This window comes from Trichosurus vulpecula, chromosome 2, assembly GCF_011100635.1.
Source record: "Trichosurus vulpecula isolate mTriVul1 chromosome 2, mTriVul1.pri, whole genome shotgun sequence".
NCBI lineage: Eukaryota > Metazoa > Chordata > Mammalia > Diprotodontia > Phalangeridae > Trichosurus > Trichosurus vulpecula.
In genome coordinates, this window is record NC_050574.1 from 284,231,139 (window position 1) to 284,246,747 (window position 15,609).

Sequence of the window (15,609 nt, forward strand, 5' to 3'; positions counted from 1 at the left end):
TTTAACAGAGAAATTGTGAAACAGGTTGCTCCAAAGATCAGTTTCAGTGTGCTAATGGTCAGTGCATATCAGCAAAATGGAAATGTGATGGACATGAAGACTGCAAATTTGGGGATGATGAGAAAAACTGTGAACCAGGTAAAAATATACCAATCCTATTTATTTACATGTGATCATTTATAGAAAAAATTCTATTTAAGAAACTAGCTGAAGAAAACATACTATTGGTAAATGAAGATAGAGAATTACTATATCTAGAAATAATATCTAAAAATAAAATTATCCAGAAATAATATTCAAATAAGGCAAAGCTATTTAATTGACCTAATATATGGATAAACATAGAGAGATAGAGATAGATAGAGAGATAGATGCTAAAATTGATATTTACCTAGAGTTTAAACATTTTCTCCAAGCTCTGTATTTCTGGGTCCTGATGTTTGCATACCATTTGGAATAACTTTCCCAGGAGATTAGCATAAAAGCTGTGAAAAAGGGTGGGGATATACAATACAGATTTTTGGTTACTGAAATTAAGCTTGTGAACCAAACTTAATAGTATATCAAACTGGAATCATCTCTGATTAGGTGCCAAAAGCCAAAGAAGAAAATAGAAAGCTAGGTTGATAAGAATTGAAGTATCTTAAATATTAGATTCACAGCTTTCCAGTAATGAAAAAGTAGATAAGAAATTTTTATGATAAAAATAACTTTATGAATATATACTAGAAGGTTTATCATCATTTACTAACTTCAAAAATGTATCTATGCATCTGAAGCTATACAGAAAGAAAATACACAAATTCACATAGTTTACTTAATTATACATTATCCATCCAGACACAAGCATATATGTATATGCCCCATTATTCAGTTTGTTTATTAGCTTTAAATGCTAGCCATTAAACATTATATAGGTTTCCTTGAGTGGAAAAAATCTATCCCTTATGCATGATTTAACCTCTTTAGGCCCAGTTTCTTCATCTGCGAAACAAGGGAATTAGTGAGATGGTGGGTAGCCGGGACACACAACCTCCCACCTCCTTGTTAGACTTCTGCATCATATGGGGGGCCACAAAACCACTCTCATGCTCTTTCCATCTTTTGGCACTCACTAACACATCTCCCTCTCTATAATAATTCACCCATGGCTACCCTTTTCAGTACTGCCTGACTTTCTCTCATACCCCTAACTCAGTAGTCACAGTGAATTAGTCATAATAATTCTTGGTTCCTATTGCGAGTTCTAGTCAGTCTGTCTGTGTCTCTCTCTATCTCTGTCTGTCTGTCTGTCTCTGTTTATCTTTCTCTCTGTCTCTGTCTCTCTCCTTCTCTCTCTCTCTCTCCTTCTCCCTCCCTCCCTCCCTCCCTCCCTCTCTCTCTCTACCACCACTCTACAACCTCTCATCTTTTGAGATTTGTAAAACTCAAATTTATCATTAAGTCCTCATTCTAGTTGTCACTATCTACAAAAGTCTAGGACATTCCCCCTGCTTTCTCAGGGATTTCAGAGCTAGGTCCACCCCAACTCCTTTCATCCTTCAACATACATGATCATGTTTTTTCCAACGTCATTGCTTTCTTTTTCTTCCATCTTCTCATCTTGCACGACCCACTTCTCCACTCCACTTCATCTACAAACATCAATACAAACATTGTTATACTCTTCATCTTGTCACCACTAACAGGTTCTCTTCCCATGTTCATAAACTCTGAAATTTCTTTAGCTGATCCTAATCTTTTATCTTTACATAACTCCCTATCCTTACTCTACCTAAACCTATGCTTTATCTTCACTGTGACCTCTAATCCCTTTATCCTGTAGCCTTATCGTAGGTTATATGGTGTTTGGGTTCTTCTGCCTCTCAACTAAACACTTTGAAAAATCCATCTATATTTGATGCCTCTGCTTCATCTACTTTTATTCTCTTCCAAGGTTTCTTCAGTCTACCTTCCAATCTTGCCATTCAACTGAACCTACTGTCTCCAAAGTTCTCAGTGATGTCTTAATTGAAAAATCAGATGATCTTTTCCCAATTATTACCCTTCTTTACCTCTTTTGCATCATCTAACACTGTTGACTACCTTCTTCTGGACACTTGCTAAAAAGTCAAATGAATTTTAAAGTGCCTATATTCTCAGGAAAGGGAAAAACATCCCTTCAAAAGAGGTCAATCAGTGTCAGGTCAGGATGTACACTGTTGATGTTTAATGAGGAAAAACATATTTATGCTGCTATTCCTCAGAAAGAAGAGGGAGAAAGCTATCAGTAAGTTAACAGGAAGAAAGGAAAAATCTTTTCCTTTCTGATTAGGGTGACAGAAATCAAAAGTTTCATTTTCGTTACTGTGAAATCATGTTGAATCATATCAATTTTTTTCTTTCTGGTTATAAAGATAGAAGAATAAACCTTGGCAGAGAAAATGAGGGCCTCTTATCTGACAATATACAGGTAGAGCTCTCATCCTAGGCAAACCTATAAATCCTATAATGTTAGGAAACCTGTAAGAGCTTTTGAAACTATGCTACCCTGAAGCTCAGAGGGAACTATGTATTTGGAGAAGCATTTGACACATTAGTTCCACTCAAGCCTAGGATGAAAATGAGGGTAAAATAAACTAATTAAGTAATTTTGGGTAATTACTTATAATTTTATATTAGTATATTAATTAACATTATTCAATGAATTATATTAGTATATTGGTTATAAATAAATTATAAAATAAGTAAATAAGGAGAATTAAGTATTTTAGTATGATTACTATTAGAAAGTAGGCATTTACATTTGGTTGTATCTCACTTTACTAGACACCTTTTCCAGTAAAATTTAAATTAATGTAACTTGGTATTTTTCTAAGGAATTTCATTTTTATATTAAGACACATAAATGAGTATGAGCTAATTGTGATTCATATTTCCAGTTTATATATGCTTGTACTTATGGTTCTTTGCACTGTCTGCAACATAAAGCCATGATCAAAGCTTGGCCACCTAGTGGCCACCTGTCCTAATTGCAAGGCTTTAGGAAGAAAATAAATAGCCTCGGAATTGTTAGTATGGTAAACCCAAGCTAGCTGGGGCAGATTGGTGGCAATAGATAGAGAACGAGGTCTAGAATCAGGAAGATTCATCTTCCTGAATTCAAATCCAGCTTGAGACTAGCTGTGTGACCCTGAGCAAGGCACTTAACCCTGTTTGACTCAGTTTCCTCACCTGTAAAATGAGTTGGAGAAGGAAATGGCAAACCGCTCCAGTATCCTTGCCAAGAAAATCTCAAATGGGATCATGATGAGTCAGACATGACTGAAAAACAACTGAAACAATGACAAACCCAGACCAATAAAGTAATAGTAGGTGCCATAATGCATTAAAATTATATTATTCTAAATTTTTTTTTGTCATTGACATATTTTTTTTCATTTTTGAGGAAGAGTAGAGAACTAGGGAGTGGGATAGAGTATTGTCATTGCCCAAAAAGAACACATTCTATTCTGTGGTACAGTATTAGTGAAGCAGATAAAAGTGTTTTGTTTGTTTTCTTAAACTTGGGAGTTTTATGAATCCCACATATTAGACAGAATTAACAAAATAATACCAAGTTAGGTATAGATTTGAAATTAATTTTCCATTTTCTTCTAAACTTAATTACAAGTTTTTACAAATATTTTATTGTTAAAAAATCATACTTTTGCCCAGTGGTGGGATTCAGCCCGTTCCCACCGGTTTGGTGGCACCTAATTTTAGGTTGAGTTCAGTGAACCTGTTGTTAGCAGGGGCAGGGCATGTGCCTGCCAAGTCAGCTGTGGGGGTGGTGACTCTGCTCAGTTCCATGGAGAACTCATTAATTCATTTGAATCCCACCACTGCTTTTGCCCCTAAATTATGAAAAATGTAAATATTATATTTTGAAAAAAATGAGAGAATAATGTGACATTAGAGGCAATGGAAATAACACTGGATTTGGAGTGAGAAAATCAGGGTTCAGATTCTATCATTTACTACCTGTGTGACTTTGGACAAGTCCTTTAATCTCTATGGGCCTCACTTTCTTCATCTGCAAAATGAGTTTATTGGATTAGATGGTCTTTAAGGTCCATTTTGTTTCTAAACTTATGATCCTATGATCATTTTTACTAATACTAATGAGAAATATCCATATTGTATGATTCATTACATTTCAATAGTTTCAGTTATTTGACAAAGTGCTTTTAAAAAAGCATTTTTAATATTAAACACTTGAAATTAAAAGAGAAAATAGCGTCATTCAGTGAGAATTTGTTTTTTTCATTATTAACTATGAAATATGTTGAATTTGTTTTGAGTGATTTTTGCATATCCATGTAATGTTTAACAATGGGTTAAGTTGTGCCCTCTTACCAAAAGTTGAGATATTATATCTAATGGTAACATTTATATTTTTAATTAGCTTCTCCTACGTGTTCATCGAGTGAGTATATATGTGCCAGTGGAGGATGTATCTCAGCATCTTTAAGGTGTAATGGAGAATATGATTGTGCAGACGGTTCAGATGAGGTAAAAAACAAAATATCATTTAACTACAATCCTTATGTCCTTTGACTTTAGCTTTTGGGTAATGAAATTACAGAAATTTCAAAGATATTCATATAAATAAAGAACATCCTTGTTGTTGAAACCATAAGTTCCCTAGTAGTTTCCAAAGTGGAGTACATATTTGCTAATTTAAAGGAGAGCTGACAGTATGAGACTCTAGAAGTATTGGCTACCTGTTTGCTCCATCTGTGACTGTATCTTTATCACTAATGAAAACTCCAGTGCAAAACCGTATTTTCACAGATGGATTGTGTAACTGAGTGCAAAGAAGATCAATTTCGATGTAAAAACAAGGCCCATTGTATCCCTATCAGATGGCTATGTGATGGAATCCATGACTGTGTAGATGGCAGTGATGAAGATCACTGTGACAGAGGTAAGGAATTCTTCTTATTCTGAAATGATGAAGGGGATATCAAGTTACTTCATGAAACAGAAAACACACAATATAAATAAATTTAAGGTTTATTACTGTTATTTATTAAAGTGTTAAGCATATTACTACTATTTATTAAATGATCCTTCTCCATTTTCTTTATTTTCATTACATCAACATTCATTAGTGTGTGGTATGAAGTTACTTCATATGTATACATATATATATATATATACACATACATATATATATATATGTATGTATATTATTAGTATCTCCTACATTAGTGTAATAGCCATGTGCATCTCAATATGCTAATGCTCTGGCAGCCTCTACACGTTTTAAAAGTAGGAAGAAATAGCATAACTGGTAATTCAGTGGTCATTAAGATCATAGATGGGCAGCTTGGTGATAGAGAGAGAGAGAGAGAAAGAGAGAGAGAGAGAGAGAGAGAGAGAGAGAGAGAGAGAGAGAGAGAGAGATAAACTTATGAATTTATCTGCCTATCAGCATATAATACCATACTAGATACTTTTTTCAGTCCCTAACTCTGCCTTATTATAATCCAGTAGTTAAACTAAATGATACTCCTAAAACATATACATGTGATACAAAAAAACTTTGTTATTTTGAAATGTTCCTCAACTCAAATAAAAATGGGGAGCAGGCAGGGGGACATTCCCTTTAGAGATTTGTCAATATCTCCTTCAGTCTGCTAAAATGAATTATTGAACTTAAATTTAGGCTTTACCCAGTTCAACTCAGTTCAAATTATTTCTTTGACCAAAGATGGTATTTTGACTCAGTTACAGTATAACAGGGATAACCTGACATATTATTTTAATATATGTATTCCTTGGTATTGCTCTGATAACCTCCTGTTGTGCTGATCAAGAATGGAACTAGGAAATTGGGATTTGAAATCTAGCTTGTCTTAGTAAAGTGATTTATTTTGTAAAAAGCCTTTTGAAAAATTCTATGAACCTAAATTTTTATTTTTTAAAAGATGCCAAATTAGTAGTCTAGCATATATGATTCTGCTCTTTTAGAGTAAAGAACTTTATGGTATTCTCAGGCTGCTGTGGAATCCCCATGATGCAGTTTTTCTGAAATGCAAATTCTTTACAGTATAATAGAAAGTCCTTTGACAAGTAGTCTCTCACAAAACCCCTTTGTAATTTTGTTACAATTATAATTCCATTTATATTTCTGTTCTCCTTGATAAAAGAAGTGGCATACCCAGCATTGTTATGAAAAAAAAAAACATGACAATGTTATCTCACTTCATACCTTAGGGAACTCATTTTTGGCTTTTAACCAGATTGATTTTCTACAAATAGAGTTTTTAAAGATGAGCAAGAGGGTGCCAAAACTTTGTAAAATCTGTTTGAATTTGTTCCATTTTTAAAATGTAAAATTCAATGATTTTTTTCCCTTGGACTCTTTATTCCAAATTAATAAAACTTTTATTCCAAAATCAATGTATTTTAATTTTGGAATTAAAGTCAGTATCCTGTGAAATAAGCCTACATCTCTTTCATGCTCTATTTTTCCCATTGTTTCGGTGAGAGAAAGATGGAGGATTGAGCTAGACATGTTGATATTTCACATTTTTTTTCCAAATAAATTCTAGTACCATTTTTGCTTCATGACATAGAGATTATCCTTATGTTGCTTAGGCAATCCTTTTATCTAGTTGACTTCCTCTTGTCTCTTTCCAACAAGACCATTCCAAACATCTTCAACTCTTTTTAAGCCCTCAATCATAACCTGTCCTTGTATACCTTACTGTAAACAGGTCACTTTGTCTCTTACTTTACTGATACTATAGAGGTTCTGTGACATAAGATCTCTCCACTCTGTCTTAAAATTTCTCATTTTCAATTATTCTTTCTTCCTGTTCCATTTCACATGGAATAAATATTTCTCCTTATATCTAAGGCTAACTCCTTGATGTTCTATATCCCATCTCATGTGCCTCCTTCATACCATTGGTTCATCAATCAACTCCTCTATCTTTTGCATCATTGATGTTTTTCTATTGGCTCTGTGTCCTCTGATGACAAATATGCCCAAATTCCCTTTATTCTAATGAAATCAGTATCTTGACCCTGCTAAGCCTTCAGTCACATCATCTTTTCCTTCCTTTTACAGTCAAATGTTTTGAATGTGTAGTCTGCTTTAGTTGTCTACAGTTCCCCATTGAACACTCACCTTCTGCAACCTCATTTCTATTCAATTCAACAGGAATTTGCTAAGTACCTACTCTGTGCCAGGCATTTGAAAATGTATGCAAACACCATTCCACTGAAAATGGTGTTCTTAAAAACCGTGATTGATAGGCCCTGTTTTTATTATTCATCTTTCTAGATCTCTCTATCACATTTATAACTATTATATGTAAAAACTCCCCTATAGTCACCCCCTTGAATAAGATTGTAAACTACTACTGGAAGAAAGGGAGTGTATATTTTTCACCTTTGTACCAAGTACCTTGCACAGTGCTTACATACAGTAGGCACTCAATAAACACTTGCTGCATTGGGTTGAATTGCCCCACTACTTCATTTCTGAAACTTTCTTTTCCCTTCTTGACATTGCATTCTCCTGGTTCTCATCCTCTCTGTCTCTGTCTGTCTCTCTCCATCTCTCTGTCTCTGTCTCGGTCTCTCTGCCTCTCTCTCTCTCTCTCTCTCTCTCTCTCTCTCTCTCTCTCCCCCTCTCTCCTTCCTTCCCCCTCTCCCCCCTCCTTCTATTCTCTCTCTCCTCCCTCCCACTCTGTATCTGTCTCTTTATCTCCCTTCTTCCCTCATAAAGCACTTAGCAGATTACCTAAAACATAGTAGGTGTTTAATAAATGCTTGTTGCTTCTCCCTTCCCCCTTCCTGAATTCAAATGATCAGGGCCGAATGAACTACAACCCAGCATACTGAAAGAACCAGCAGGTGGGGTTGCAGAGAGTAAAAGTGATATAGAATTTGAAAAGAACAAATATCCCAATTTTCAACAAATAAAGAGAAGAGAGTAAAAGCTTGCTATATTAATCTGGTAAATGTGGCCTTAATATCCTGCAAAATTCTAGAACATATTGATAAAGGAATGGTTTATAAAACAGGGAGTAGATCTATGATTTCATTGGTATAGGGAGCTCCAGAGTATGAAAACTCCCACTTCCAATGCAGGTGAACACATTGTTTACACCCTGTAATCTTAGAGTGTTGCCTAGCCTAAAGCATTGAAAGGTTAAGTGAATTGTCCAAGGTCACACAGCCATAGGGCAGAGGCATTACTTGAACCCAGGTCTTCCTGACTTTGAACCTAGCCCTCTCTCCAATAAACCGTACTACCACTGGTCAGTAAACATCTCAGCAACAAAGCAGCTGCGATGACTAAAAGCTAAGAAGTCATAATCAAATATAACTCATGCCATATAAGCTCATTTCGTTTTTTGACAGTTAAGCTAGTTAGCACATAAAAAAATATTGTAGCAAGATTTCATTAAAGTAATTAATATTTTATTCATTATATTCTAATGGATAATATGGAAAGATTGTTAGGTTACTTACAATTTGGAGGATTTAAAACTAGCTTGATGACTAGATCCAAAGATTAGTCATTTATGAATTGATGTTTACTCGAAGGAAGAGCTCTAGTTGACAAGCTTAGAGTTGTGTTTTTTGAATTGTGCAATTCAATATTTTGACACATGAACTTAGATGAAGGCATATTTGCCATATTTACCAATTTGCTGATGACACAAAGCTAATAGGCCTGGACAATGTATGAAATGAAAATGAAATTTAATACTTTGCTTTAAAAGAAGAAACATTTTACCATTACAAAATGGAGATTTGGCTCACCAGCAGATCATCTGGATAAGAGATGGGAGTTTTGGAGGGTTACAAGCCTTCATTTAACTCATTAGTTCCTTTTCCAAATCTCTAATTGCTTGCTAGATGTCTCCACCATGATGTCCTATAATTATCATATCTAAAATTGAACTCACAATCTTTTCTCCTAAGCTCAGCCCTCCTCCTAACTTCTCTGTAAGGACACCATCATTTTTCTAGTCACCCAAGTTCACCACCTCAGTGTCATCCTAATCTCTTCATTTTCATTCACCCCAGTATCTAGTCAGTTGACAAGTCTTATCAAATGACCGCTACATCATGTCATAGATGGATACTTTCTCTTCTTTCATACCATGCTTGTCTGAGAGTTCAGCATTTCTCACTTGCATGACTAAAATAACCTCCTAACTCATCTCTAATCTCCCCCATTTCTGATTAATTCTCAATCTAGCAGCCAGGCTGATATTCCTAAAGTGAAGGTCTGCTTCACCAAGCTTCATTGACTCCTCCTTTTTTCTACAATAAAATCCCAACTTATTTGGCATTAAAAGCCCTTCATAGCTGGCATGGAAATGGGTGGCTGTAATCCTATCACCTAGGGAGCCTGAGGCTGACAAATTTCTTGCACTCAGTTCTGAACTGTTGTGTTCTATGCTAAATGTCCTCATTAAGTTCAGCATTTACATGGAGAGACCCCAGAAGTGGAGGGAAGGGGAGAGGGAGGTGGAAAAGAGCACCAACTTGCCTAAGGAAGGGTTGAGTTGTCTGTCACAAGTTAGAAGCTATGCTAATAATCTCTAGTGGAATCAGGCCTATGAATAGCTCCTGCACTTCAAGCCTGAGTGAGATAAGAAAATCCAATCTTTTAAATTTAAAAAAAAATTATTAAAAAAACCTTCACAACTGATCTTGAGTCTACATTTCCAGAATGACTGTATATTCCTTTCCTTCACACACTGTACGCTCCCAACGAACTAATCTAATTGCTTGTTCTTTATGCATGAAATTTGATCCCCTACCTTAGCCTTTCCACAGGTTTTTCCATACATCTAAAACCTTCTTGCTCCTTGTCTCGCATTTAGCACCCGTATCTTTCTTCAGGGTTCAGCTCAAGAATCAGCTCTTCCATGAGTCCCTTCCTGATTACTCCCAGTTGTTGTATCCTCCTTGAATCACTTTATATTTATTTTTATATATCCTGTAATTCTATGGCTTGTCTCACCAATAGAATGTCATCTCCTCAAAGGTAAAGACTGTCTGGCCTTTGTATTTCTATCCACAGGGTCTACCATAGTGCCTAGAATACAGATAGGGACTGGACCTATGATCTTACTGGAATAGAAAACTCCTGGGTGAGGAAACTCCTGAAGCAGTAGTTTAATAAACCTTTGCCAGTTGTTGGATTGAATAAATGTCAACCGTGTGACATGGCAGAAAAAAAAAATCTAATGCAATCTTCAGTTGTCATAAGAGAGTCATAATATCCAGAACATCAGCAATAAATATGGGTCTACTATATTCTGGCCTAATCAGACCCCATCTAGAATGTTATCTCTACTTTGGGGTTTCTCATTTTAGAAAGGATATTAACAAGTATCCAGAGGAAGAATACCCAGAGGAAGGCAACCAGGCTGGCAAAGGGATTAAAGACCATACCAACGGAAGCTGTTTTGAAAGAACTGGAGATGTTTTTAGCTCAGAGAAAAGAGAACTTAGGAAACATGATAGTTTTCAAACATTTGAAAGAATTTTTATGTGGAAGGAGGGTTTAAATATGATGTCAGACCCCAGCAAGCAGAAGTAGGAGTACAGAGACATTGTGGGGAAGGCAGATTTAGTAATTCAATATGATTTTAAAAAAACAAAAATCAGCAACAAACTTTCTAGCAATTAGAACTGTGCAAAAGTCAAATGTGCTGCTTTGATTGATAGATTTCTCCTCACTTGAAAATTTCAGATAATAACTAGATAATCCTTTGTTCAACATGTTTTAGATCCAACTCATCCAACTTGTGATAAGAATTTCATTAGATGGGCTTTTGTAACAACAATGCTGCTTGCCACTACTGTGGTTGTGTAAGACCAACAACACCAGCACACAGGAGGGCTGCTAGCACAGATTCTTTGATCTGCTTTTCTAAGGAAAGCAACTTTAAGGGGTTTACAATCTCACTTTAATCAAACATACATATATTATTCACTTAGTTCAGGGGGAAAAGCCAGCACCCTGAACTTCAGAGCAAATACAAACAAAAACTGCAAACAGAACAACAGACAGGCTTTGTCTGATGAAGATATCACATATATAGTTACCAAAAAGAGAAGCACCAAAATTTGGGTTTTCAAAGCTGGGGGTGGGGGGCAGCTCTTAACAAGGGCTACCCAGAGTCTCATCTGGTCAAATGACACAACACTCTTCCAGTGAGTGAGAGCCCCAAAACAAAACGCCATCCTCAGATATTCTATACCCTTCTCAGGGTCAGAGGGTGTCACAGCCATGTGACTCAAACATATGTGATCTAGGCTTTCTTGTTTCTTAAGCAGGTCAAAGACTCTTGATTCAATCAAAGAAACAAAAGACAACAAAAAGTCCACTTTGCTTTCCATTACATTTGAAAGGCAAGACTCATCAAAGGTACTCCATTACCTTAGCATTCTAAAAGAGAAAACAAAAAGTTCTACCTAATTACCATAATAGCTTTGAGATCTTTTCCAATTCTGAGATTCTGTAATAACTACAAGCCCCTGTAATAACAATGTTGCTACTGTGACTGTGTAAGACCAACAACAAGAGCATGCAGAAGGGCTGCCAACATAGGTTCTTTGATCTGCTTTTCTAAGGAAAGCATCTTTAAGGGGTTAACAGTCTCAGTTTAATTAAACATACATATATCATTCACTTAGTTCAGGGGGAAAAGATCAGCTCCCTGAACTTCAGAGCAAATACAAACAGAAATTACAAGCATACATCATAAACAGATCAACAGACAAACCTTGTCTAATCAAATCACATTAGTTACCAGAGAAGCACTGACATCTGGGTTATCAAGCCCGGGAGCTGTTTCAATGGTTTGCCCAGAGTGTCATCATTTTTTCAATGAGTGTACCCCCAAAAGCAAAACACCAACCTCAGAGCTCTTATACCCTGCTGAGGGCCCTGAGGGCTCCAGGGTGTGGGAAAGTTCTACCACATCATATACAAATCAGTGACTGTCCCAGTGCTGAGAAGTGCTCCAAGACAAAAGATCCCACTTTACTTGTCCCATTCAAACAAAGGTCAGACACTTGATAGCCTTAGGCTATCAAAGGCACTTGATAGCCTTAGCATCCCAAAAGAGAAAAACAGTAAAAAAAATCCCACTCTGGTCACCATCATAGCCCCCAATTTTCTTTATTCAAGTCTTATATACCATTCAAGGTATGATATGAATGTCTTCTCCTCCATGAAGGCTTCCTTGATTCTTCTGGCCAAGAGTAGATTTTCCCTTCTTCAAAATGTCTGTATCACTTAATTTTTATATTGATGAACATGTTTTCATATTTTATCTCATATTACAATTATCTATGTGTATTGTATGTTTTCTGTTAGACTTTACATTCCCTTAGGGAGTGTATAATTTTTTGTACTCTATCTTGAGCACCTCTTCACTTGGAAAATTTTGATGATCATTAAATTTTTTTGAATAGAGGAATCATCTAATTATCTCCTTTATTTTACAAATGAGGAAACTGAGACATGGGAGGCTAAATAACCTTTTACCTTGGATTATTTAATAGAAGAAATGTGACTTGTGCCTAAGGCTCCTGGCTCAGAGCAGAGCCCTTCCCCCTTTATTGCCTAATTATCTTTTTATAACAGTACCTCAGTCTACTTGGAAACAATGAAAATAAATCCTTTGTAATCGATATAGGAAAGTAACAAGCATATAAAAGAAAAATATTAAACATATATAAAGATGAGTTTCCTAGGTTGTAAGTCCTTTGAACAAAGTCTATATCTATGTTAGACTCCAAATTGACTGTCGCCATGGTCAAATGATTCAGAGTATCAATAAGAAAAAGTTACTCAATGTTGTTATAGTGACAAAACACTGGAATGACTGATTAAATTTTTGTGTGCTAAAATGTCTTGTTTTAGAATGAATTGAATCAGCCACATTCAAAAGTCATGTTCCAATTTTCTTATTTCTTTGTCATTTTAAACAAACTAAAAAGAAATTTTTAAGAAGATCAAAACAATTCATTTGAAGGGACTGATGAAGTTTTTGCAAGACAGTCTCACCCAGTTTCTACAGCAAAAGTGAACAATGATATGATGTAGGGACATTCTTAATTGTCCTTAAAAGTCCATCACTTAGTTGTGATATAAAATCAATAGAAAATCTTCCCTCCATCCCCTTCCCCCTTGGTATTCCCTGTTTTCAACAATCCTATGTGTCTGTATCCCAGCAACAGAAAAATTCCCCACTGATTTTAAAGAAAAGTAGTTCTGCCTGCCAGCACAGCATATTTTTTTTAAAATTCAAATTATTTCTTTTTAAAAATTTAAAAGTCTTTGCATTTCTGTACTGTAAAGATAGTGTAGGATGTGAGTGAGTAATTGAAAAGCAAGAGAAAAATTCATCTCATGAATATTATAAATGTGATAAGATAATGTGAAAAATTTGAGGTAATGATTTCTATGTCTTGCAGTATTATTTAGAAGGTAAATATATCACATTAACAAACTTTTTTATTATTTTGTGTCAAGTGCTAGGCCAGGAAAAAATGTCCATATACACACAAGAAACTGTGAAAAAATTGTTCTTAAAATATAATTACTGTCTAACACACTAAATAACAATTTTGATAATATAATACATAATACTGTAATAATTATTTGTAATAATTATGCTGCCTTCCTTTCTTATCCAAGGTGGAAATATATGCCGAGCTGATGAGTACCTTTGCAATAATTCACTCTGCAAACTACATTTTTGGGTGTGTGATGGAGAAGATGATTGTGGAGATAATTCTGATGAAGTCCCTGAAATGTGTGGTATGGTTTTTCAATTAGCTCTCACTTTTATTTTTCCCTTAGATATAATGTACCTGTATGAATCAATGAATTGGAACAAGGTAATACAAATTTCAGTTTGGGGGCCACATGGATGAAAAATCATCATTACTTCCATGACAATTAATAGAAAGATTAACCTGTTCATATTTTATGTTGTTTCTAAGCCTATGCTTTCATATTTTAACTCTATTCAAAGGATATTCTCCATGGAATGATTTCAGGCAGTTGCCCTATTGAAATGTATCAGCAAAGAAGTCGTGTAGGGACATTGCCATCATACAAAGCTGGAATTCATGCTACGATTGCTGGGCAGATGAGTCAAACAGGGGAAAATTCAAATAATCTCACACACACATACACACACACACACACAAATAAGGAAACCATCTACTTCCATCAGTCATCTATGAATATTCAGGGAAGATGTGAAATACAGGAAATGTAACTGCCCAGGCAGAAAGGTAAAACAATGAGTTATTTAACATTTTAAATCAAGAAATCCAGCATTTCTGCTATTCTGCAAATGGTTGCTACTTCACTTTATTCCTGCTCCTCATCGACATTTATTTTCACTTTCATGCTGAAACAACCAAGAAACATAATTGCGCATGTGTAGATCATCAGAATGCTGAATCTCTTTCATGTTCCCAAGGTTCAATTTGCCCTTTTTGCCCATTCTTCACATCTAATATTAAGGTAGCAGCATAACTTCACCTTTAATTTAATGGAAAATGTAACCACTTTGGACACAGCTAAATAACACTTGAGGTGAATAGAAACACCCCAGCTGTACTTAAAGTCCTTGTTCTATTTGGTATGCAAAGTTAAAGCTAAATTTCGTGATGGATGATGACATTGGAGACTGACGTTAAAGAAAAAATAAAGCAAGGTTATTTTCAGGAACAGCATTTACAGTTAAGAATCTACTTAGAGAATTTTCACTGCAGGAACAGTAGCTCAGAGAGTTATTCCCAGTCCTCCTTCCACTCTTCCCTATAATCTTGAGACAGGAAAGGCCCTGCTGAGATCACTGTATTTCTGAATTAGAATAAAATATAAAAGTTGTGATTGCATGGCACACATACTTTCCAATATAGATATTTTATATTACTCAAAATGTGTTAGATGCATGTTTTTTGGCATTTGTATGTGTGAGTGTGGGCATGTTTTCATTCTCCTTTTGGTCTAGAGCTAAAAAGAAAAAATAACCACATTTCACTTATTGTAGGACTAAATAATTTAATAAGATATGCTTCAGTCTAACCCAGAGTCCGAGAAGGAGTTCTGAGGGGGGCAATCTATACAGTGCTGCCCAAAGGCTTAGAATCCCTAGGTTGATACTATGAAGCCATTACTATACTCTTTGCAACATCACTTTATGGAGAAGGGGGAGTACAGTTTATAAATGGAAGCCAGGTGATGGGTCCGATATTGATGTGAGCCATGCCACAGATTCAGCCAAAAAGCTGCGTATCTGAGTGGGCTTGCTGAGCCTGTGTGGCACTCTTTGGGGGTGGGAGTGTGGGGAGAGTGTGGCGCCAGAGACACCAAGTTGTCATAATGCCATTATGGAGTGATCAAACAGATACCTCAGATATGTGCAGTTTTCCTTGGGGCTCCTGTATTTGAAATAGAAGTGCAGAACAATGACCATGCTACCTTGGATATCTTTCTAATGCTTGGATTCATAAATAGGTAAAGACAGTGAGACTGATAAAGGAGAGGGAGGGGAGGGGAGAGAAGAAGAGACA

General features: G+C 35.7%; 1 protein-coding gene across 1 annotated transcript in view; it reads left to right on the plus strand.

The window, feature by feature from the left end:
* The window catches only part of LRP1B (LDL receptor related protein 1B), a 2,306,513-nt gene that overhangs the window by 2,097,090 nt on the left and 193,814 nt on the right, over positions 1–15,609 (plus strand). The window contains exons 69-72 of the mRNA XM_036744555.1: positions 9–138; positions 4,427–4,533; positions 4,816–4,948; positions 13,715–13,837. Of these exons, the coding sequence (XP_036600450.1) occupies positions 9–138; positions 4,427–4,533; positions 4,816–4,948; positions 13,715–13,837 (493 nt within the window). The remainder of the gene's footprint in view (positions 1–8; positions 139–4,426; positions 4,534–4,815; positions 4,949–13,714; positions 13,838–15,609) is intronic.